Raw genomic sequence first — 24,209 nt, 5'->3', positions numbered from 1 at the left:
CAAAACCATAGATTCACATCAGGAGTGGGGTCTAATAATCCTCATCCATAATGATCCCAGATGATGTTCAAAAAAAACAACCTAGCAACCGCTCTCTCTGACCAAGGGAAAAATCACTTCTCTTTTGTCTGTCTCAGTCTCTCAATACACTTAAAGGGAAATGTGGACTAGGTTAGGGGCCTAAGAGAAAAAGAATCTCAAGATATTTGAAAAAATAGGTAAAAAGGTGTGTGTACATACATTGTGGGGAGCAGGAGGAACCAAACAAGAACTATTACTTTCAAACCTTTTTCTAGGCAGAAAAATCTAATCTTTAAAAAGCAATATCATGTAACCCCAAAACATACACAGTAAAGTGAGCTAGTCTAATGTACACTAGGACTATAAATATGCATCTTTAGACCATGGAATATGTAACCACATATTTTCAAGTCCCTTCTTCATATTTAATCTAGATCATTCTTGCTGATCTTTCAGGCTTTGACTTTCGGGTATGCTAGAAAACCTTTAGCCCTTGCCTTTGTGAGAAGAGCAGCATTGGAAAAAAAACCCAAAAACCTCTGTATTAACCAATGCACAAGGGTGCTTTATCAACACCTATATGCTTACATGGTAAAGTTTGTTGTGCTGGTGGACTCATGGACTGCTTTTAAGAGTAACAAAAACTAGATTAGCTCCCTTGAAAAGCAATATATCAAATCAAGATATGTGTGTATGTATATATCATACACATAAATGTATATATGTAATATACATAATTATGCATGAACTAAATATGCATATATTATAAACATACTATTTATATAGTATTCCTTTAGATGATATACACTCCCTTAAGGTCAAGTTTGAACCCTTGTTGAAGTTTTTGGTTACCATGGCTGAGGCTCTGAGTACCATCTGCAGCTTGGAGTGGCTTGGGGATAGGCAGGGCACAAAACACCTTGACTGGGTTCTGAAACAGCATTTCCAACATAAAGTTTTAACATTTCTTGGAGCAGCTATTTATAGAAACACCCTAAGGTACTTGGAAGAAGCCTAAGTAACTCTGTCCTTCCTCGTCAGGCTAAAGGTTCTATGTTTCCTGGCAACTAGGGTCTGATGGAGAATAGGCACTATGAAATAAGGTGACTGAAAACAGGGGCTGACATCACTAAGATATATCTTAAAGCTCCAAGATGACTACAGAAGTATACTGTATCTTTTCTAAGCCAAATGACAAAGAAATGACAAAGTATACCATATTTCCAGCTTTTTCTTTTTCTTGGTTTTTCAGTTTGTTGCTTGCTAAAAGAAAAACTGGATCCTACTCCCCGCTACCTCCTGTCTCCACAAAGCCCCATGCCCCAGTTATTCACTGGGCTCTAGAGCCAGCTGTGCCTCTTTTCTGGGCCCTGATGCTTTCATGTAGGCTTGCCCACATTACAGGGGTGCGATGCAGAAATAAGTTTTAAGGAGTCAGGCAGAAGGTATGCCTACAGTCTAGTTATGAAAGCAATTGGTATACTTAATAGGCCCCAGACTCCAGCTTCTACTTAAAACCCTTGTTACTATGTCACCTGTTATAGAATATCCACAAAATAAAGGGAGAATTACACTTATCTAACTCAGAAGACACACCCTCATCTCACAAACACCATGACAAAAAATCTGTTTATTATTTTTCAAAACAAAACAGAAAATCTGGGGAAATATTCAAATTTCTATTGCGGTGGAAAGCTAAATTGATACAGCTGATCTGAACTATTTCCCAGGTTGTTCAGTCTGTATCATGGATGGACTCTGGGCTGTGAAGTATAGCGGGGCTTCAAGGCCACTTGCATAAGGACAGTCATCAGAAGAGCTGCAGGCCAGCTTTGAGCCCATGCAGTTGTCCCTGGTTCCAGAGAAGGCCCTCCAAGTTGCCGCTGCTGCTGTTGCTGCTGCTACTGCTGCTGCTGCTGCTGCTAGAGTTGCTACTGCCTCCACAACAACTTAGGCTCAAAGTGCTGCAGAGAAAATGGGGAGTCAGTCAGGGAAAGAGGTGGCTCTAAACTCTGGAGGAGCTAAGGGAACTTAACTTGTGTGTGCCTGTGGGAAAGGCCAACTTCCTGCCTGTCTTTATACAGAGACAGGAGCTACTCTTGACAAATGATTTCAGGTGAGAACCAGGGGTGGCTCTGCTCCCTGCCCATGAAAGGAAGAAATGAGATTAGAACTTCTCAAGTGAAGCATTACACAGAACTGCAGTACAGAAACTAGCTTAAATCTCATGTATTGCTTGAGATTAAGCGATAGAGGTCCCATCTCAGCTCCAGGAGGATAACAGAGTGGCTGGCTGCCTCAGTAGAGCCTCTTTCCAAGGTCCTAGAGCTTAGGACCCAAAGGACATTTGGGTGGATCCCTCTCACATCTAATAGCAAATTAAGGGGCTCAATATGAGGCTTGGGATATAGTTAATATGACCCAACCCTGCTCCATATTTTAAGACTGCGTGAGGTACACAACCATCCTCTGTCTCCCTAACCTCACAAACACTCTTTTAGTTCCTGCTTCCTGTAGATCCAAGGTCCTTCCAGTTAGATGAGGTGCCATCTAGTTGATAGCTAAGCTATCAGCCTTCACTCAGGCAGATCTATAGTTACAGTGGATGAATGAAAAAATAAAATTATTCCCTGGCAATGCTGAAGCATGCATGAGCAGCCCATATATGGCGGTTCTGTTGAACTTGTCCATATTGGCTTTCATGATGATGAGGATGACTGACCAGGTCTCTTCCTCAAGAGGGCACAATATCTTACTACAGATGGTTGTGAGCCATCATGTGGTTGCTGGGAATTGAACTTAGGACCTTTGGAAGACCAGGCAGTGCTCTTAACCACTGAGCCATCTTTCCAGTACTATAGTTATAATACTATAGCTGAAAAAAAAACCTTAGAAATAACAGTCCCACCCCTTCCCATCACCCACAACTTTACAAAGAAACTAAGGTCCAGAGTTGAATAAGAAAGAATCTGCCCAAAGTCACATAGCCAAGTCAAGGGTGAAGCTGAGCAAAGTAAGGGTTGGCATTTCGTATACCAACTACTAATGGAAGAGGGCTACAAAGATGGGCCAAGTCAACAGCTCTATATGCCCTGGCACTAACTAAGCCAAGCTTTCCTAGGGCCAGGTTAGTTGGCGGAGAAAGGGGCCTCTTATAATGGAATCCCACTTCCAATTGGCTTCCTCAGCTACCTCCTCTATTCATCTGCTTCTGGGGCAATTAGATTTTAGAGTCCTCCCCCAGAATGCCCGAGTGAAGGGGAGTTCAAGTCATCTCCTAGGGAATAAGCAAGCAGAACAGGAATGGACTCTCAATTCCAATGGCCCATAGACAAATGCATACAGAGAAGCACTTGTATACAAACTGGACTCAACCTGGAAGGGGCATCAAATCATGTGTGACTACTCCATTGGTTCCCTATACTAGGGAAAAGAAATAGGAATACTAACAAGGGCATAACCACTGACTCATCCGACCCACTTTTGTTTCCTCTTCATCCATCAGAGGCAGTCAAAGGGCTGAGAAAGCTCATTGCCACAGGTACTCACCTACTCCTGGACTTTGGGGCTTCTAGCCGCTGCTCGAGTACAGGTTGGTCCAAAAGATACATGGTGTCGTAATTATCCAACAAAAGTTCTGTTGGGTCGTCAGTCTGACCTGGCATTCGGCCTATAGGGAAAGCACCCCATCGCACATCTTCTGTATAACAAAAAGTGGCAAGAGTAAGCTTGGGAAAAGTCAAAACTATACTCAGACTCCATCTTAATTAGAAAGGCAGTCATTAAAAAAAAGAAGTAACAAATGCTGGTAAAGATACGGAAAGGGAACGCTCATATACTGCTGATGGGAATGTAAATTAGCCCAGCCACTGTGGGAGTCAGGATAATGGTTTCTCAAAACAAAAAAATAAACAAACAATAACAACAACAACAACCCAGAGTACCGTATTTACCCAAAGGATTTCAAAAATCAATGTATCACAGAGATGTTTGCACATCAGTGCCTATTACAGCATTATTCACAGTAGCCAAACCATGGAACCAACCTAGGTGTTCAAGAACAGAGGAGTGAATAAAGGAAAGGCAACAGATAAATATCAAGGGGTATTTTTCAGCTCTAAAGAAAATGGATGCTATGGCAGAAAACCATATTAAGTAAGCCAATCTCAGAAAGACAAATAACAGGCCTTCTCTTATTTGTGCTATCTGTCTTACATAGATGCATAAAATCATGTACTGCACATCTCACATTAAAGTACACATTTTAACTGTCTAGGGAAGCGAGGCAAACTAATGAGAGAGGAATATAAAATGATAGGAAGGTATGGTGGCAAATATCTTTAACATACAATGTATACTTTCATGAAAACTAATTTTAAAATATCAAATAAAAATATTTACAGAAAAAAAGTGGGCTGATGAGCCAGTTTTCCTACTGGTAGACAGGCGCACCCCCATCTACCTACCTAGCCCTATTAGCTTTCTACACGTCCCAGGCTCTGTCCTCACTGTTAGCACTTCTCAAGAATACTCTATGCATCTTAGCATTCCACCACCTTGGCACTTTATAACTCTTACCCCATGTGCTTACATTATATACACATATACACACAGCTACAGACACTTTTCACCGCATAAGCAAAGACATCCTAAGATACGGCCGTATCAATGCATTAATTAGTGGAAATCTCAGAATTCTCACAGCATGTCCTGTCCATACCCACCAATACTGATTGCTATTGTTTATACAGCTATACCCCCATGATGTGTTTGAATGCCATATCCTTTCTTAGTGGCCTTGCCCAAAGATATATATACACACACACACACACACACACACACACACACACACACACACACACACACACACACACCCTTAAGGGTGGATACTATTTCTGAGGTTAGAACAATCTCTCTATTTGCACATCTCCCTAATCCTGGCCCTTATAAAAACTTGTATCTGTCTTCATAATCTTTTATCACCCAATACAGATACCATCACACACAAGGCTCACTACCATGGGTTCTAGCAGGCATGAGCTGGCCATTCCCATCACTAACATTCCCTAACATATGTATATTATTGCCCATATCTCTTTAGCCTGACATCCTTGTACATGTCCTCTAAGTACAGCACAGAGCCGATTCTAAATGGCTCTCACTGCCTAGTCATAAACCCCTCTGCAGGCTCCCACCTTCCCTCACAGACACTTTCTGGATCTCGTGTGTCTCAGCTGATCTTGCTTTCTCTTCAGAAAACACATACAACACTATGACCTACTTGAGATTCTCTTCACCTCCCCTATTTTTCTCTTCCACCCACATCTAACCCCACCCTACCCCACAGACACAACTGTTCCAGTGCCAATTCCTCTCCCTTTTGCTATTTACAAATCCCCAACCTCTCAGCTTTCCTTGCCCTAAGGTTTTTCTGTCACTATTTCACAATTTACCTATCAAATGTCACACAGACATGGACAGAGAGAGACAGACAGACACATTGCTCACTCACTCCTGGCACTCCCACTCGAGTTTTTATACCACAAGCCTTCCATACCTGTCTTCATAGGGCAAAGGCTACAGATCTTCCCACGAGCTCATTCAATTCTTGATTCTATCTTACTCCTCACTGGGCTCAGCTGCTTTCCTTCCTTCTCCAGGCTTTGGCACACAGACCACACCCCTGCCTCTGGTTTCCATGTGCATGCAGATATGTACCACCCCATATTGATTGTTCTATTTGCTCCATGTCTGTTTCCATTAAGGCTCCTCCTCAAACTAAATGAAGTCATTCAAAAAACTACCCTCAGAGAAAAGGACCCATGCACCTCACTCTCCATCACCAAGCCTCCCCTGCATCCCCTCTGGGCTTTAATCTCATGGACTTGGATGAACACCTAATATCTGAACCACTCTCTATTTTCTTTTGATCTTGTCTCCAGTTTTACTGACTTAATACCCCAGGTTCCAATACACACAGCAGAAACTAGTTACCACCAGTCAGTCTCTATGTGTACACAGAAAGCACTCTTATTGTACACGAAAGCATGTGCCCTAATACATACACGGCCCTGGTCTATCACATTCTTTCCCTCTTACTGCCCAGGTAAGATCACACGCAGGTACTTACTTAAATGTGCTACTTATGTGAAGCCACTTGCCATCCATGTATCTGGGTGCCTAAGGCTTGCCACACACTATCTACATCCTGTCCCTTTCTCATCTATTCTCTTGGGTGAAGGAAGGCCTCAAGAGTCAGCCAGCAGAGCACAGTGGCATCAAACTATAATTCTACCTACTCAGGAGGCTGAAAAAGGGGATTACTTGAACCCACAGGAACAACAGCAGTGTAGGCAGCATAGTGAAACCTCCATCTCAAAGAGTCACAGCTGAGGACTTGGGACATGCACTCAGAAGGCTAAGGCTACAGGATCTCAAGTCTAGGGTTACATTGTGACACTGAATCTTAAAAGAGGTGGGAGGAGAGGCAGAGGGAGACTGAAAACAGAGGAAGGGCCAATGAAGAATCAAGGCAATCGATGAAAGAAGAAAAGAAGTGGATTTAAGGGCTACTTACCAGAGCTTACTTGCCATGCCGAACCCTGCAAAGCTTCCCTTTTCCAGGACATGACCCTAGTATTCTCAAAATCGTAGGATTCCTTCATGAGAGAGAAAACCCCCATCTCCATTCTGTCTTCATCATCATCGTCGTCTTCGTCATCATCATCATCGTCGTCGTCTTCATCCTCATCCACTTCCTCTTCTTCCTCTATCAAGTCATAACTTTCCTCTACATCTTCCTCCATCTGATCTTGAAAGACCTTTTGCTCCTGTTCCTCATCCTCATCCTGCTCCACCTCATTCTCCTGCTCCTCCTCCTCCTCATTCTCCTTTTCCTCCCCTTGCTTGGCATCCTTAAGGCTGCCTTGCTCCTTCTGTTGAGTATTTTCTTCAGACTCACAGTTGGCACCAGATGGTTTTGGGTCCTGATGTAAGGTATCCAATGTGTATGGACTTTTCCCAGCGGAAGAGGAACCTACACTTGTCTTTGCCACACCATTCTCTCCATTCTGAGTATAAATGGAACAGACACGCAGCAGCTTCTCCTGCTCCCCATCGGGCAAGACCTGTCCCATGGCGTTGAAGACTCTAAGCAAATGGAGGGATGGAGTAGGAAAAGGTCAAGGTCTCAAGTCAGTTCATAGCCCAGCACTCTGGGGTTTGAACTTCTTCTCTTAACTTCCATACCTGCCTCTGAAGGGCAGCACAATAGAGCAGAGAGAATGCAAAACAGGAACATGTATGCTAGCTCAGCTCTCTGGCACATCTCTACACTTTGCTTCTATCCTCATTAAAATGAAGACAATAACAGAATCTAACTTCTAGGGTTCTTGGGAGGAGGAAATAAAGCTCACCTAGAATGCCTGGCTGAGTGTCTAGTACACAGTGACAGGCAATGAGTGACAGCTACTAGTCTGCACTCAAACACTACATAAATATAAACTAGCCTAAATGGGCATATGGGACTGGAAATCAGAATGGGAGAACAGTCTCTCCTTTGGGCCTAGCTGAGGATTCTATCCTGAGGGCCAAGGATATGGTGGGAGTGTGCTGGGTTTCTTCTGCATGGAACACAATGTGTGATTCCTTATGGGAGCAGCTACAGCCCAGCCTGGAATGGAGGAAAAGAAAGAAAACAGCAGCAGTTGACGAGACAAAGCGAATGTGGAAGGGAGGCCTGATGAGCACTGTTAATTGACTGTGCGTGCTATAGGAGCTAAGGGGAAGCAGAAAGTTCAAGGAGGGAGCAGAGACTGGGGAGGGCTTCATGTAGGTGAGGCCCAGGTAGCCCAGGGACAAGAGGGAGCACACTGCCTGTGGCCAGAGTAGCCTGGCGGGAGGGCAAGGCCCGTGCTGGGGAGCTGTGGGAAGAAAAGAAGGCTGGGAAGGGAAGTGTGTGCATCATGGGGCAGGCCATCTGCCAACTCTGAGGACAGGTCAAAGTCCCCGTTTCTGAAGATCACCATGCTAACCACATGGAGGGAGGATGGCCAGGGCGGGGAGCCTAGAGGCAGGAAGACCAGGGAGGCACCTGTTTTCACAACTCAAAACAGTTGGTTAGGGAGGACCTCAGGCACGGTTGGTAGACATGGCAGGGAGGAAGCTGTAAAGGACAAACACACAAAGAGCACGGCTTGGTGACCAACGGGAAGGGTCCAACAAAGGAGAATTCAACAAGATGATACTGTGCACATAACAGACGGTGCTAACAACAAAACCACTAACAGATACGGAGCTGCTGGGGAGGATGAAGGTGAGCACAGCTCACAGAGCCTGGCCCCTAAGAGGTGGCCGGCACTGTGGGACACACAGCAGGATGGAGGGATGGGGCACGTCCTTCTCGAAGTGTAGAATGTGAACTAGGCATGTTTTGCAGAGAGAGCACAAGCAGCGCATGCAGACTGGTCGCAAATGACTGGCCACTGGTCTCTGGGGACAGAGCTGGGACCTACCGACTGGACTGGGAGTCCCTGTTGGCAGAACTCATTTCATATTCCAAGAGGACACTCGTTGATATCGAGCTGATCGCCCAGCTGAGGGAAGCTCCTGGATGCCTATAGCTTTATGTGAGGGAAAGGCAGGAAGAAAGCCTACCCTCTCACTGGGGTCCATTAGTGTGATTAATAATAAATGTCCTCAGGCACTTGACGTTGGCAAGATGCCTTGTCCCTGCTGCTTATTACCCGTCCCCTGTGCCCAGCTTCTAGCCGGCCCATTAGGTGCTGTACTGATACAAATCATCAAATGCACCTCTTTCCTGACTATGCCTGTGGCAGCCTGGGACTGAGGTCATGGGTTTAGGCTGGTAGAAAGAACGTGGAGTTTAGACCCACAGAACTCAGGTCCCGATTCTCATCCCATTATTCAAAAAACACTGTAATTTTAAGGTACTACAATCCTTAGTCCCTAGATACCCTATCTGTGAAAATGTATTATACTTCCACCTCCCAAGACTGCTGTGTCAAATTAAAGGAAATAGCCTACTGAAAAAAGAAACGTGATGCCTAATACTTAATTATCTGTGGTATCTTTTATATTTTCTCTGGAAAAAAACAAAAACAGAGTTCTATATTCACATAGTAACAGGTTTTCTGCCATAGCTCAATCTATGTGAAACATTAAAGAAAACCTCAGACATAAGGACAAGCTACAGGGGGTTTGGGCCCTAACTGTAGCATACCTAGGCACAACCCCTCTATTTCCCACTCTGTATAATGGGTGATTTGATGCAAATTCATTGATTATCTGAGAAAGGTAGGATCTGTGCACAAGGAATCGTACCCAGGTGAGCCGCTGTTACTGCTGGCATGTGTCGCATCCCTCTGATATGCTTGGGTTGGGAGAAGATCTCTGTGGTCCAGACTTCTCCAAGACCAGCAGCTTCCACTCTGCAGGCACTTAGGATTGGAAAGTACCTTGAAGGCCATCTAATCAAACCTCTCCATTCTGCTCTTTTCACTCCCTCCCCCAAGTACAAACACATCCTACATTCCTTCTACACTTTTAAGAACTTCCTTGATTTTTTCTTTCGGAAATGCACAAGTGCTTCCTTTGATGCTCTAACCTGACTCCTCCATAAACTGCTAGTTTGTTTCCCCATTTCTTATTCACATCACTTCTAATCCAGAGCTCACACATCTGGCAGCGTGGCTGTACAGCTTGGTCCCATCTCCTGAAGCTCCTGCCTTGGCTGAATTTGTCTGTAAGGCCACATTTTTAGTTTATAAATATGATTGTAGCCCAGATGCCACTAAGGGTTCAAGAAAGACTTTTGGATCAAATAGATGGATGAGGAAACTAACACAGTCTTGGCATCCAGTCTTCCACTTCACTCATTCCTCACACACTGGGTCATGTCCTACCAATATAAGCACTGCTGCTAAGGAAACGGCAGAGGATATTTCACTGAGTTCAATGGCATTTACTAAAGTCTGCCTGGTGACTGGATTTGTGTAATACGCTGGAGTACAGAGAGCTAATGCAGAGCTCTTGCCCTTGCAAAGCTTAGTCTAGGAGAGGGAGGAAGGAGACACAGGGGGGCGGGGTAGACACGGCAACATAAATCTCAAATTTGGAAAATATTTAGGAATCAACAAAGGTTAGACTGTACTACCACCAAGTGAGATCTGCAACAATAAAGAATCTGCTCTCGCACTGGACCGCCCATTCAAAGGCAGATGCTGAACATACAGCTGGATAGAGGAAACTGAACTGTGGAGGAAAAGGACTAGACTAAGGAGACGTGAGCTGAGAAGTTTATATGGACAGGAAATAAACACTGGCATTTCCAGGAGGGTATGGCATTCAGCATTAACGTAGCAGATATAGAAATTAATGAGGAGACCTGGTTTAGATAATTAGGTCAAGGCAGCTTTGGGACCGAGTACCAACAAAACCGCAGCAGGTTAAGGAGGAAAAGAGGAGAAAATCAAGATGCTGTGTGAAAACCACTTTTGAGAGATAGGGGAAAAAAGTGCCAAGCTGATAATAAGCAAACAAAAATATGCATGGTCAAAGCAGATACTGCTTGTATTATTACTCCTTTAATGAAAAAAAAAAAAAACCTCAGACACATTCATAAAGGCTAAGAACCAGCTAAGCAAAAGAGAAACTGCGGTGGGGCCCCAACAATGCTGGCCTCCGAAGCACAGACAGAAGAATGGGTTTTGATGCAGTGCAAGGCTACCTCAAACTGAGATTGGTGGTGTTGACTTTACAGACAGACCAGCTCAAGAAGACTCAACGTCAGGTTGAGGGAGACCTGGTACATGCCTTCATGTACTGAAGGAAGCTAGGATGAAATGGAAGGACTAGAGGTCAATGGGTAAAACAGTCCAGGACTGGAGCCAAAGTGATCAGTAACAAATGCGCAAACATAGAACTGAAGCCTGGCAGGAGACTAGAAAGTGTAAAGCTACATTGGCAGCAACGAGCAGTGCTGTGTTTTTCTCAGGGCAAGCTGGACTAGCGACCCAGGCTGAGGGAAGTAAGAAACAGAGCTGGGAAATGAATCCCGGCCTGGGAGTCTGTAAGTCAGACACTGCCAAAGGATCACAAGAACAGAAGGTGCCAAAGTGATGTGATTAACTACAGACAAGGCTGAGGAAACAAAATAAAGGAAAGAAATAAAGGAATGGCGGTTGGGACACAGGTAAAAGCAGTGTCAAGGGATAGGAGGGTGAAAATGAAAGGACAAGACATGGTCACCAAGTAGAATGCTGGGATGTCAGCTTTCAGAGGAAGAAAGCTCGGAATAATGGAAATGTGCTGCTGTGTACAGTACAGAATGAAAATCTCCGGAGTTGAGGAAATGTGGGACAAATGGGTCACTCGAATGACAAATACTGCTCTAGAAAGCAGGAAGAGAATCGGGGACTAAAGGCTTTCAGGACAATGAGGGAAGTAGCTTAGGGCCAGGAAGTGACAGAAAAGAGGGAAAGGCAAAACAACCACAGATATTTACAGGAATCAAAACAACACTCCAACTGAGCACACAACTTAGAGAGAACTGAATAAAGGGACTCACAAGAGATACGGTTACCATGACAGGTAGGTCCAGAAACACAAATATAACTGGATGTCAGGTTAAACCTTCATTCTGCTAAGAAGGCATTGGGGATTGTTGTGTAACTATCAAAGGTATACTTTAGGAAGCACATAGAGGAGATAGCACTGGACTTCGAGCCAGAAGACCTGGGTTCAATAATAAACACCAGTTACCATTTACTGTGCACTTACTCTGTGCAGGCCACTATGCTAAGCATTCTCACACCAGACTCAGTTTAGCCAAGTCTTAAAAGGAATGACCATAGGAAGCAGCACCCTACGCCTCCCCTTTCCAGACTCAGTTCTCCAATCTGTTACTGGAAGGAATGGGATACCAGGATAGAATTCTCCAAAGGAGCCTTCCAACTCTGCCAGTCTAATGCTGTGAGGCCCTGAGGCTTCCAGGGCCATACCCTATTACCAGAGGGAACTAAGACTTACAGCTGAAGGAGTTGGGGACTGGCCCAGCAAGGTGAGCCCAAGCAGGACTCGACCACCTGGGGCCAATCAAGGGAGGCAGAACAGTTGAACAGCCTCCAGCTCTTTCTTGCTTCCCACTGGCTTGCAGAAAACTTGCGGGCATTCCGTCCTGAAAGAAAACAGAGGCTTAAGATAAGATAAAGAGTCAGGTGAGTCCTCCACCCAATCTCTGATCTCAAAATTCAGGAGCAATCCCTCATCACCACCACCCCCACCGCCCACCCCCTCAAATCTCCACCCTGTATTTCCCAACTGTGTAAAGCATCCAGAGCGCCCAATTTACTTGGCTCTGAGAAAAGAAGAGGGAGATCTATTTGTTCACTACTCCCCACAGGACTCTCTTGAGCAACTTTAAACCTTTAACAAGGGAGCTGTCCACATGGTGGTACTTTACAGCAGAGCGGAGACCACTGGCATATGCTTCTGCTTGAGATGCCTGGGCCCTGGGAAGAGGGCTAGTTTTCCTCACCAATCTTGGTGTTGGCCACGATCAGTTCAACAGTCCATCTAAGGATGTAGGTAGACCGGATCCCAGTGCTCCCCAAGGTAGACAACTCAAAGAACATCCTCTCCAGCAGGGCCTGTGTGAAGGTCTGGGAGTGCAGGCCCCTGAGCAGTGGCTGCCAGAACTGAGAGAATGGCTTTGGCACCAAGACGTCACTCAAGTTGATGTTTTCTGGTTTGTGAGGGATACCCGTTGATGGATGGGAAGGGCAATGGGGTCAAGAGCAAAAGAATGAGAGAGCACCAAAAGCAAGCCAGCAAGAGGGGGAGAAGAAAAAATGCACACCAAAGAGAAAGAACAGACATACCCAAGTCCCAACAACAAGAATTGCCATTGCAGAGCAAGAGGAAAGGAAAGCAGAACAGCAGGGAAAAAGAAACCAGTTAGTATCTGGTAAACAACAACCGATACAAAACCAAATACAAAAGAAAAAGAGCTCTGATTCTGACTTCAGCTTTGTCGATAACTCACTGTGTGTATTTGGTTCAGTAACTTCCCCTTTCTGGACCTCAGTATGACCATCTGTAACATGAGGATGTTGGACTAGATGACCTCTCAAGGCCCTTCCAATGCTGCTGTTCTAGCTCTCTAGCTAGTGGCTAAATCATATTTAACAAGGCATAACAACAGTGTTAAGAAACCGCCGCCCTACCCATCCCTACCCACCTTGACCAATTCAAAGCCACCACTACTACGCGTCAGCAGGACTGTCTATTCTGTTCAGCCAAAGGGCTGAAGTTTCAGTCCCGTCCCACCCCGCACTCCAGTCCACTTCTGGAGTTCCCACACAAGAAACACAGAACCCTAAGAGTCCTGTGGACATCCAGGACCCTACCTTCATACTCTATCTGCAAAGCTGCCAATTGCTCGAAAGTGGGGATAAGGAAGCCTTCATCCAGAAAAGCATCCAGCACAGCATCCCTAAAGCAAACAGACAGTAATTTAGAGGGCACGGTTGCACATGCCTACAATCCCAGCTACTCAGGAGACACAGGAGGCCAAGGCAAAAGCATCCTTAAGTTTAGAACCACCCTGGGTAACATAACAAACCTCAGTCTCGAAGGAAGAAAAAGGTGTCCTTTCCAAATATACTGCATTGATTCATTGGCTATTTAAAACAGAAATATGAGTTTGTACCATTGGCTGGGGCTCATTGGTACAAGACTTAGCACAGTGTGCGTAAGGGCCAGGGCCTGATTCCCAGCACAAAGAAGAAAGACAAAATCAAAAACAAAACAAAAAAAGCACACACTAAAATGTAAGCTGACAGAAGACTCACCTATTCCTGCAACACTTCCAAAACAGCTAATGTCTCTGGTTCAAATGGCCAGAGTCAGTGGGAGGGACTAAGTAGGCGACAATAGCTATTAGGCTTCAGGTTCCCAGGGGAGGAGCTGAGCCAGAGTCTGGAATTAGTGGGCTTTAAACACTCATGTACCAAGCACATGGTGATGTGATGTCTATAAATGAGAGCAGTGGTGACGGAACAACTCAAATAACAGAATAAAAGTCTTAGGCTGACAGAAAAAAATAAATGCCTAGGTTAGAGCTCAGATCCTACAATATTGTTCTTTCTCCTGCTCCTTTCTCTGTCCTCTACACATTCCCTTCTTTTAGATCCTAGAAGCTGTAATGTTAGGTATTCAATTGCTAGTCCAAATATGATTCAGGACTTTGTACGAGAACCCAGATCAAAGTTAGAGTGGTTGAAAACTTCACCAATAGGGGAGATTTCTCAGCTTCATCTAGCTCAAATTTAAATCATCAACAGTGAATTCTCTACAGCTACTGGCTTGCTAACAACCTCTCCTAGCTGACTAGGTCTAAAGGAGTCAATAAGCTTTCATGATGTCCTAGTATCTAGAGGGCTGACAACATAGTCAGTTCCTTCTATCCATCAGACCAAGTTTGAGAAAATAATTGTCCTTCCAATCATCCCTCATCTCCTCAAATAAGTAGCTTAAAACTTAAAACAGCCACCAGCTGTCTGCTCAGCACAAAAGGGCAGATACTACCATGTAGGGCACAGGGGTAGTTCTTCCCAGCGGCTGGAGAAGCTATTCCTCAGACTTTTGCTGAAGGGTAGAGTCAAGAAGTCTAGCATGGACAAATTATAGTAAAATGCCTGTGGAAGCATGGTGAGGTGCACACATTTAACCTGAGCACTCAGAAAGCACAGGCAGGTAAATCTCTGAGTTCCAAGACAGCCTGGTCTACATAGTGCATTTGAGGCCTGCCAGAGCTATATAGGGAGACCCTGTCTCAAAAAACAAAACAGACAAACAAAAACCCATAACAGCACCATCACCTTTGGAACTAGTCTTCTGGAAATAAAGACAAGATAACAAGAGTAATCCCAGTTTACATGACAAGCTTCCATCCAAACTCACCTATAACAGATCTAGTATAGATTCTTCAACTCTGCGTCTTAGATATCTTTTAACTTTCCTTCACTGTAGGGCCAGCATTTACCTCCATAGTTTTTTGTTTCATCTTTTCTTTCTTCCCTTTTGGCACTGGAGATATCAAGGCCAAGGTTTTGTGCACACTAGGCAACTGCTCTACCACTGAACCACATCACACTCCCAGCCTGCCTCCACAGGTTGCTGTTGGTAGTGAGTTCTTCAAAGCCCTTTCAAATTGAATTAGGCAGAATAAACAAGAGCAACATTTTTGCCTACTCGGCTTGAACTGTGGGCAGGGAGACACACCACAGCCATACTGAGTGGGAGAGGAGGGAACTTAGTCTCTAGCAGCCACACCCGAAGAAGGCCCTGCCTTTGTCTGCCTAGGCATGACTAGGTAGCAAGGTGTTAGTTGCCAGGGAAGGCACTCCTAACTCTGGCTGTTCTAGTAACTCACAGCAGGCAACCTGGTGGCTAGCAGGGTTAGAGGCACACCATACAGAAGACATAGTTACCATAAAAGGGAGGAAGATTTCCTTTAGGATTTCCTACAACAGAGATCAGCTAGCTAGAATATGACACCTGATTTCCCTTTCTGGTACTAAGAATTGAATTCAGGGCATTGCACATACTAGGCAACCATAATACCACTGAGCTATATTCCCAGGCACCTTTCTTTTTCCCTACTCAACTATTATTTTGAGATAGGGTCTAATAAGTTGCAGACTGGCTTTGAACTTATTCTATAGCACAGGCTGTGAATTTGCAATCTGCCTACCTCAACCTCCCAAATAGCTGGGATTACAAGTCTACATCACCAGGTATGGTTTGGAAATCAATTTCAATGAGGCTTTCGTCCTCTACCCTAGAGAGCAGGTAACCCAGAGTTACCAGGTTACAAACCTGTTCTCCCATGTAATGCTTTTGAGTTCTTCCAGGATACACTGTACACACGGAGAAAGGTTGTTCCACACTTTAACAGCCTGAGGTAAATGCCTGTATTTCTCCAGCACCTGACAGCAAAAAGAGTCAATCAGAAGTGTGACCCTGCCAAGCAACCCACCCCAAATTCCGTTAGGATCCCTTCGCATAGTACCTCAGCACTGCCCTTAAGGGAACAGGACAAAGCACACAAGATGGGCCCGCAACTCCTTTATTGGCCCAGCAACTAAAAATGACTAGATTTTCTTCTTTTCCCACTCTCCCCCTCCAAATCCTGTGGCTCCCAATAATCAGATACTCTGATACTAGGTGTCACATGGAAGGATATGATTTGAGATAAGCTGAGATTTTTGAGCCAAGGGGTAAGGAACAAATGGGAGAAATGAGTTATGGGAGCAAGGGAATTGTTGAGACCCAAAGTTCTTATCCTACTTCAGTTATTAACTATGTATATAACTCTGACTCTGTCCCGTTCCTCATCCAAGGTTTCAATCTGTCTGTAAAAAAGGGAGAATGAACTAAATGATTTCTGAGCCTTTCTATAAAAACTACCTTAAGTCTCATCTGATGGAGGGAAGCTCATTTGCCCCACCTGCTGGTCATCTTGAGAATCACAAGGCTCTACAACTAGCCCATTCCCAGTTCTCTACACCAGAGCAGACAGTCCATCACCATCACTATGGGTTTGCCTCCTTCTATCACTTCACAGGACCATCTGCTTAGACTCTGCTCTCCTCGTTCCTAGTCCCACCCCCTCCAAACAGTACCTTCATGCTTTGCCACTTTTCTTCCAAATTCTGAGAAGCTCCCTCATGCTCTGCCACTTTCAAATTCTTTCTCAAGATTCCTCTCTCAGGTAGCTGGCAAGAGGGAAGAAATGCCTGTGGCAGGTAACAGCATACTGCACCAAGGACACTTACCTTAAACTGCTCCTCTTCATATGATACCAGCAATTCCCGTGCTTTTTCTGAAAACAGCATGGAAAAAAGTTAAGGAAGGAAGCCCAGCCTCCCATTCCCTCTGTGAATCTGAGCCTCTTGTATCTCATTTCTTATGCTATAAACTGAGAACTAAAATTCCTTCCCCACTTACTTCACATAACTCAAGAAAAATCATGGGGCAAACGCCAATAACCACTACATCACGGAACTATCCCAGTGAGATAGTTTCTTTCCAACAGTCAGTTTCTATACTGGGACTCGCTAGATCCTACAGAAACGATCCATTAGGGAAACAAGCAGTTCTGAGCCCAAGCTGAGTGTTCTTTGCCCACATGAATACCTACCGTACAGCTCTTTATATCTTGGACTAGGTTCTGGAGGAGAATCTGCCTCTTTCTTGTCTTTATCGTTCACATTGTTTTCAACAGGCAGCTCTTCATCTTTGTCATCCTCCTGAGGCTCTGGCTCTGGTTCTGGTTCTGCTTCTACTTCTGCTTCTACTACAACATCAACAATAGTTTCACCTTCCACTTCTTGGTGTTCTTCTGGCTCTATCTGGTCGTCTTCCAACTCCCAGGTCTCTTTCAGGGTATCCTCCAGTTGACGGCTCCAGTACGTCTTCTGGAGCCAATTCAGGACAAAATAGCAACCTAGGAGAGGTGGGTGAATGGGGCAGACATGTCATAGAACCAACTATGGGCAAGTAACTAGCAGGCTCCTAGCTTTCTGGGCTTCTGCCCTCATTTTGCCTGTATAAATGGGAAAGTCTAAGGAAAAGACGGCTCCAGGGCTCAACTCCCAAGTAGCCACATACAGCCTCTCTTGAGCCTGGTCTTTGTATTCTCCTGCTCACTAGTATCTTTCCCAGGAGAAAAAAACCACTACTACTGACTTTAGACATGGGTGACATATAAAATAAGGGGTGGTAAATGGGAGACCTGAAGCCTAGCTACACCAGCTACTTACATTCCCTTAGCCAAATTGCTTTCCTCTTCCAGATCTCGGTTTCCTGATTACAAGGGAAGAGCCCAAATCAGGGAGTTTTCATCAAAATAAAAAGAATGCCGAGTTCATGACACTATGGTTTACACCTCTCAACCCACCCCTTCAGACTACTTCCACCTATATAACAAAATGTAAGAAGAAAACATACCCTATAATTAAAATATCAAAAAGGACCATAACAGTGGGGCTAAAGAGATGACTCATCAGCTAACAGCAATTGTACCTACAGAGAACCCAGGTTCAGATCCCAGTGCCTAGAGCAGGTGGTTTATGACTGCCTATAACCCTAGTTTCAGAAGCCCCAAAAACCTCTCCTGGCCTCTACAGGTACACACAGATAAATAGTAAATACACACTCATGTATATAAATAAAAATAACGGAAATTTAAAAACAGGACCAGAACAGTACACTGCCAAGTCATATTGAATCCTAAAACAAGGTAATACTAATCCTGATTTCATTTTTCATACATTTTCATATATGGCTTTTTCCATATGAAAATACTACATACTGTGATCATCAAGCTTTGGAAAGCCCCTTATACTGTAGCCAAAATGAGTCTATAACATATTTCACCCAAGTTCTGGTCCTGACACCAGGTACAATCCTCCTCTCTGTGTCCCTTCCCCAAATGCCACCCAGCCCAGACCCAGGAGCTTAACTGTGCTAGGTATCACACCCAGTGACATTCACCTCTGCGGCAGTCATTTATATGGGGCATTTTCTTGTGGGTCAACTTGTGGCGAAGTTCAACAATCCAGTCTGGAATGTTCACCTGATTTAGGAGTAGAGGATGAGTTTAATTAGAAATGAGAAAATAATGAAGCTTGCAGAAACTCAGGGATGAATCACCCTGACCATCCATCCCCAGTGATTAAAATACAGGGTTCCTGATTATATTTTACTGCTCATTGGAAGTAGTGTTAAATAAGAAAAGGCAACTATCTCCATCAAGAGATTTCTATGAAAGAGCATTAGTAATTACCTTCTTGGCTTCTCTTTGCCCTTTCCTTCTTCTTAGGTATCTTTATCCTTCTCTGCCTCCCACAAGAGCTCCAGGAAGTTTTTTCACGGTTGAGAACATACCCACCCTCAAAGCCCCTACACAACTAACATACTCACTCAAGCCAGAAATATCTGGCATTTTCTTGCTGCTTGGCTGAGCTGTTTCTTTCCTCAGACAGCTAGCTCCCGGAGGGCAGTCATTTTGACTACTACCCTCTTTTGTGTCCCTACCCAGAGGTATAGTCGGGCTCCTCACTTTCACTGGGCGACTGCAGACAAGACAAGCAGAGCTTGCCAAGCCCACTGAAATGCAAGTTATGAGAACCATGGGAACAATCTGCTTCTTTAAAACTGTAAAACTGGACATTCAATCATCAAGTCAAACTCTTTCTGTTAAGGACTCCGACAGCACAAGACATAATCCTAAGATTCAACAAATGGGATTGCATGACACTTAAAAGTGTCTGCATATCAAAGAAAATAATAAAACATAGAGATAGTACACCTTAGAAAATGGGAGAAAATCTTTGCCAAGTATATATCATATAGGCAGTAATAGCTATAAAGAATCTCCAAAATTAAACAATAAAATATTGTACAATCAATAAATATACTGACTAACATACCCTTCTCAAAGAAATGTGCATGGTCAATAAATATTTGAAATACTGTTCAAGAGCCTTAGGTCTTAAGAAAAGATAATTTTTTTTTCAAGATTTGATCTCAAACCAGTCAGAATTGCTATCATTAAGAAAACAAGCAACCAGTTGGTGGTGGCACACACACCATTAATCCCAGCACTCAGGAGGCAGAGGCAGGCGGATCTCTGTGAATTTGAGGCCACCCTTGGTCTACAAGAGCTAATTCCAGGACAGGCTCCAAAGCCACAGAGAAACCCTGTCTCGAAACTAAAAAACAAACAAACAAACAAACCAAAAACCAAAAAAAAGAAAGAAAGAAAACCAAGCAACAGTAAATGCTGGTGAGATGTGGGAAAAAGAGTACCCTTATTCACTGCTGGCAAGAGTGTAAACTGGTATGGCCATTATAGAGGTTCCTAAACAACCAAAATTAAAATTATCATATGATCCACCTACACCACTCCTGGATATATAGCCAGGGATTCTAAGGCAAAATACCACAGAAATACTTACGCATCCACATTTACTGCTACCTTGATTCACAATTGCTGCAATATATAATGAGCCCATAGGTCTATCAACATGTACATGAAGACAACATGAAGCATTTACAGAATGAAATTTTACTCAGTTGTAAAGTATGATATCATCAGAAAAATAGATGGAATAGGAGATCAGGATGTGAAGCAAACAAAATAAGCCAAACTCAGAAAGTCAACCAGTTCATAGATTTTCTCATATGCAGAATCTAGATTTAAATTTACAGATGGGCATGTATATGTTTAGGCTGTGAATATAGAAAGCAGACTGTGGGGGAGGGAGGAAGGACCTAATGAGAGGGACAAAGGAAACAATGGAATGTGACATGCAAGCAAATGGAAGGACGATTTGAGAGAGGAACCAATAAACAAAGTATAACCATATGTGTATGAATGCTGCAACAGAACACACGCTTTCATGTGGAAACAGCACAAAACCTGAAAGCTAAGGGTCTGATGCTCCTCGTGGGTCTGTCTACCTGGCAGTGATGAGATTAATCTGCTTACATGTTATACCATGACCCAGTCAAGACACCCTCCTACAAAAAGAGGATGTGCAATGCCATTTTATCACACATACCTCCTGAGCCAGGTACTTGAGGGGGAGGTTAGAACATTTGGTCTTCCTCTCTGAGATAAGATTCACAAACCTGGGATGGGAAAGAAATAAGTGGTAGAGTATAAAAACCTGTTTCACTCAAAATTCCTTGTAAAGTTACTGATATCTTGTATTTCTACAATCTTTTTACTGACTGGCCTGTTCTTATGATTGGTGTCAGCCAAAGCAGGGACATTTCCACTCAGCCCAACATTGACTGGGGACTATGCTATGTACTGAAACAATACAGATAAGTAAGATACTGTTCTGGTCTTGGCAAACTTGGTCTGGAATAATCGTGACATACGATAGAACACAATATGCTATAGATATAAGAACAAATGACTACATCAAATGGGGAACAGATAAATGACAGAAACAGAGGACAAAGGGAAAGACATCAAGACAGATAGTGGAAATATATAAGGCTTTGAAGTATGAGAAAACTTCAGCGACAACCCTTCCCACAAAATGTATGAAATTCTCAGAACCACTATGATTCAGTTCAATTGGAAGCTCCCAGCCTGTGTCTTTTCTTCCACAATTCAGCAACCGTTCAGCTTTCAGAGGGGAGAGAAAAGGAAAAGAAGTAGTTCAAGGAGCCCAGCCCAGTCCCCTCTGTATGTGTGGTGGTGATGGTATGATACGATGGTTGGACAATCCACAATAAATTACAGCAATGAACCACTGAGCCGGGAACAATGGCAACTAGGGAGGCAGAGGCAAGAGGATCACCTTGGAGTAGGAAGCCAGCCTCAGTTACAAAGTGAGCTGTAGACCAATAGAAGCTACATGATGAAACCCTGCCCAAAGAAAGGAATTGGTGAAAAGTTAAAAGACTAAGTTAATAGGGAAGGGGAAACCCAGATTGTCAAAGCTGGGTTGGATCTAAATACTCCACATGTTCTGAATGTCACGCTCCCTCACAGCCCTACACTTGGTTCTGAAAACTCCACATGGTCTGAATTTCACATCCCCTCACAGACCAATACATATTTCAGAAAGGGGAGGGGAAAAAGGAGAGAGAAGGCTTTCTTGAAAGGAAGAAAAGATTGTGTGAGCAAGGCATAGTTGTGAACAAGGCAGAGTCATGACCAAGATAAACAATCACAAGGTGATTCACACACAAAGACCTACCTAGGGCTTTTGTTCAGGTAGCACCTGAAGCCAAGCCTTGTTCATCCAGGTTTACCCACCTCCAGTTCCCAAAGCCACCCCCCAGTTTTCCCCCATGCAGGTCTTACCTGACCAAAGCCATGCCATAGAGCAGTCTAAGTTCATCGGTGCCCAAGCCACCAGCTACATCCATGAGCTTACAGCGTACCAGGTCAGCAGTAGAAGCCACTGCCAGGGGCAGGTCGTTGCCTAACCTAAAGGGCCACAGTCCAGCACCATCATAAAAGTCCTTACGCTGTCCCACCCGCTACCACAGAAGCTTGGTCGCTGCGCTCTACTCCCAATACACACTGAGGAAGTGCATGGGAATACAAAACACCGTGGGAAAGACAGGGCAAAATCCCTGAGACCCAACGGTAATAAAGGAAGTGAGACGCTGGCTGGGATACACGGAACGTATGAGCTACTACAGTTAGCAGCAGTGGTGTGGACACAGTTCGTTCTCTCACCCTCCCCAAACTATTTAGCTAGAGAGCTCGCAAATCACGATCACACCCCCGCCCCAAACTGAACTGAGCAGCCACCTCCAGCCCGCGTCCAATCCAAAGAGCCACAGTCCAATCCCTAACTAGAATCAGAAAGCCACCCTAGCATGTCTAACTACTCCCCTTTAGTCCTGGGCTCAGGTCCCCTCTGTTTGGCAAGTAAAGCTTAAATCTCACCAGTCCAAAAACATTAAGGGGACATACACCCTAGTTTTCATCCACGAGGTGAGTACGAGAACTCGGCTGCAACCCGCCCCCTCTCCTCCTCCCCCAGGCACTTGGGAGGGAGGCACCAGAAGGCAACTTCGGGGAAGGCTATAGAAAATAAGGCTGTCGCGGGAACTCAGGAAAGGAAGGAGTGAGGCACCCCCAGCACCTAGGTCAGAGGACTGACCCCGCCACCGCCTTACCTGCTCCGCCACACCGTAATACGGTTCAGCGCGTACTGCTGCAATTTCTGATCATCGCAGAACAGATAAACCGTCACTTGATCCCATTCAGCCCGGCTCAGCCAGGAGACCACGATGCTCTCGGGACACGGCGGCGGCTGAGGCTGTTTCTCTTTGAAGTCGTTCCCGTCCCACGAACGCCACACGCAGTCCATCCCTGGGGGGGATCCAAGACCAGGTTCAGTCCTGGAACCCCACCAGACCTGAAAAGCGCCCGTGTACCGCGCGCTTCCGCGGCTTTCCCGATAATGTGCGACCCTCGCTTCAAACGGCGGCCACCTCACCAGCCAATTGGAGAGCGCGACCCCGACGCAAGCCCGCCTCTCAGCGGCAGGGTGCCCAATTGGAACGTGGGGCATGCGTCCCATGTGCAGGATTACGCCCGCACTCGCCGCCGGAAGTGTTCTCTCCACAAAGCCGCCTTACCGGAACCACAAGCTTTCAGCTTCTAGGTTCTGCTAGTTTCCTGGCTGTTTCGCGTCTTCTGTCCCTTACAGGAACCAGTGTGTCCGGACTGCCAAGAGGGAAAAAAAAATACTTTGCGCCCCTTGGCGGTCAACGGAGGAATTGTACTCCATTACTGTACTTTCCCGATAATATGCTTTAGAGGACCTAGGACTTACCACAGGGCAGGGAACCCTGACTGCTCTTTGGACTGGAGAGGGAGGGGGAGAGGAGTGGGAGGAGGGGGAGAAGGGTGGGAGGAGGGGGAGGGAAATGGGAGGCTGGGAAGAGGTGGAAACTTGTTTTTTTTTCTTCCTTTTCTCAATAAAAAAAAAAAATTAAAAAAAATTATTTAAAAAGTTCCTAATCCGATAGATTACTGTGGACACTGAAGAGCAGCTACAGAAAAAAAAATAACATATATTTAGGTAAAATTGAGTAGAACTAAATCTGTTTTCTTGACAACTGCTGGTACAGAGTAAACTGATCCCAGCCTGTTTGGATGACGGAAAGAGGATAGTGTGAGAAGGTTCATAACTGGTGAGAGATGGTAATGAGGATGGGATGTGGATATGAGCAAAGGGCAACACTGTGTGTGTATGAAAATGTCAGAACGAAACCAATTATTTTTATGTTAAATAAAAACATAAGAAATAAGTAAGTTGGTATGTGCCTGTTGCATGATGAATGAGTGGAATTAGAATTATCTTGAGAGTATAGTGCCTCTATCAGTGTGGCCTTGGACAAGTCTCTGGCCCTTTCCTGAACTGGGTTTTGTTTTGTTTACTTGTATGGTTAGGATTTTAGTCTCGACTCCAGTTATCTACCATTGCTTACAATTGTAGGATTTTTAACTCATTGAGTCTTCTGTGCTGTTGATTTCAGTATACACGAAGGTGTAATTAACAGTTTCAGCAGAATTCCTTTTGATCCCTTGATGACTTAGTTCTATAATTTCTACACTT

At 44.6% G+C, this 24,209-nt stretch overlaps 1 protein-coding gene and 1 pseudogene across 6 annotated transcripts; one reads left to right on the top strand and one right to left on the bottom strand.

The window, feature by feature from the left end:
* Positions 1–1,631: 1,631 nt before the first annotated feature.
* On the bottom strand, positions 1,632–23,113 carry Las1l (LAS1 like ribosome biogenesis factor). 6 transcript variants are annotated; one of them, XR_012908901.1, is made up of 15 exons: positions 22,762–23,113; positions 21,935–22,060; positions 20,673–20,742; positions 18,601–18,682; positions 17,246–17,551; positions 16,881–16,927; positions 15,922–16,031; positions 13,449–13,534; positions 13,085–13,135; positions 12,578–12,784; positions 12,070–12,217; positions 9,364–9,479; positions 6,599–7,170; positions 3,571–3,721; positions 1,632–1,985 (listed from the first exon to the last, which is right to left on the bottom strand). XR_012908901.1 is itself a non-coding variant. In XM_075956643.1 (14 exons), exons 1-14 carry the CDS (start codon positions 22,953–22,955, stop codon positions 1,832–1,834), a joined length of 2,304 nt encoding a protein of 767 aa, XP_075812758.1. In that variant the 5' UTR covers positions 22,956–23,113; the 3' UTR covers positions 1,632–1,831. The 6 variants fall into 6 exon arrangements, 4 of the variants coding, with proteins under 4 accessions (XP_075812758.1, XP_075812759.1, XP_075812760.1 ...); XR_012908902.1 differs by lacking the exon at positions 13,085–13,135; XM_075956643.1 differs by lacking the exon at positions 9,364–9,479.
* The window catches only part of LOC142840403 (eukaryotic translation initiation factor 4B-like), a 54,291-nt pseudogene continuing 53,130 nt past the window's right edge, over positions 23,049–24,209 (top strand).

This window comes from Microtus pennsylvanicus, chromosome X, assembly GCF_037038515.1.
Source record: "Microtus pennsylvanicus isolate mMicPen1 chromosome X, mMicPen1.hap1, whole genome shotgun sequence".
Lineage (NCBI taxonomy): Eukaryota > Metazoa > Chordata > Mammalia > Rodentia > Cricetidae > Microtus > Microtus pennsylvanicus.
Note: the sequence above shows the minus strand (reverse complement) of the source record. Positions and strands in the feature narration are given on the sequence as shown.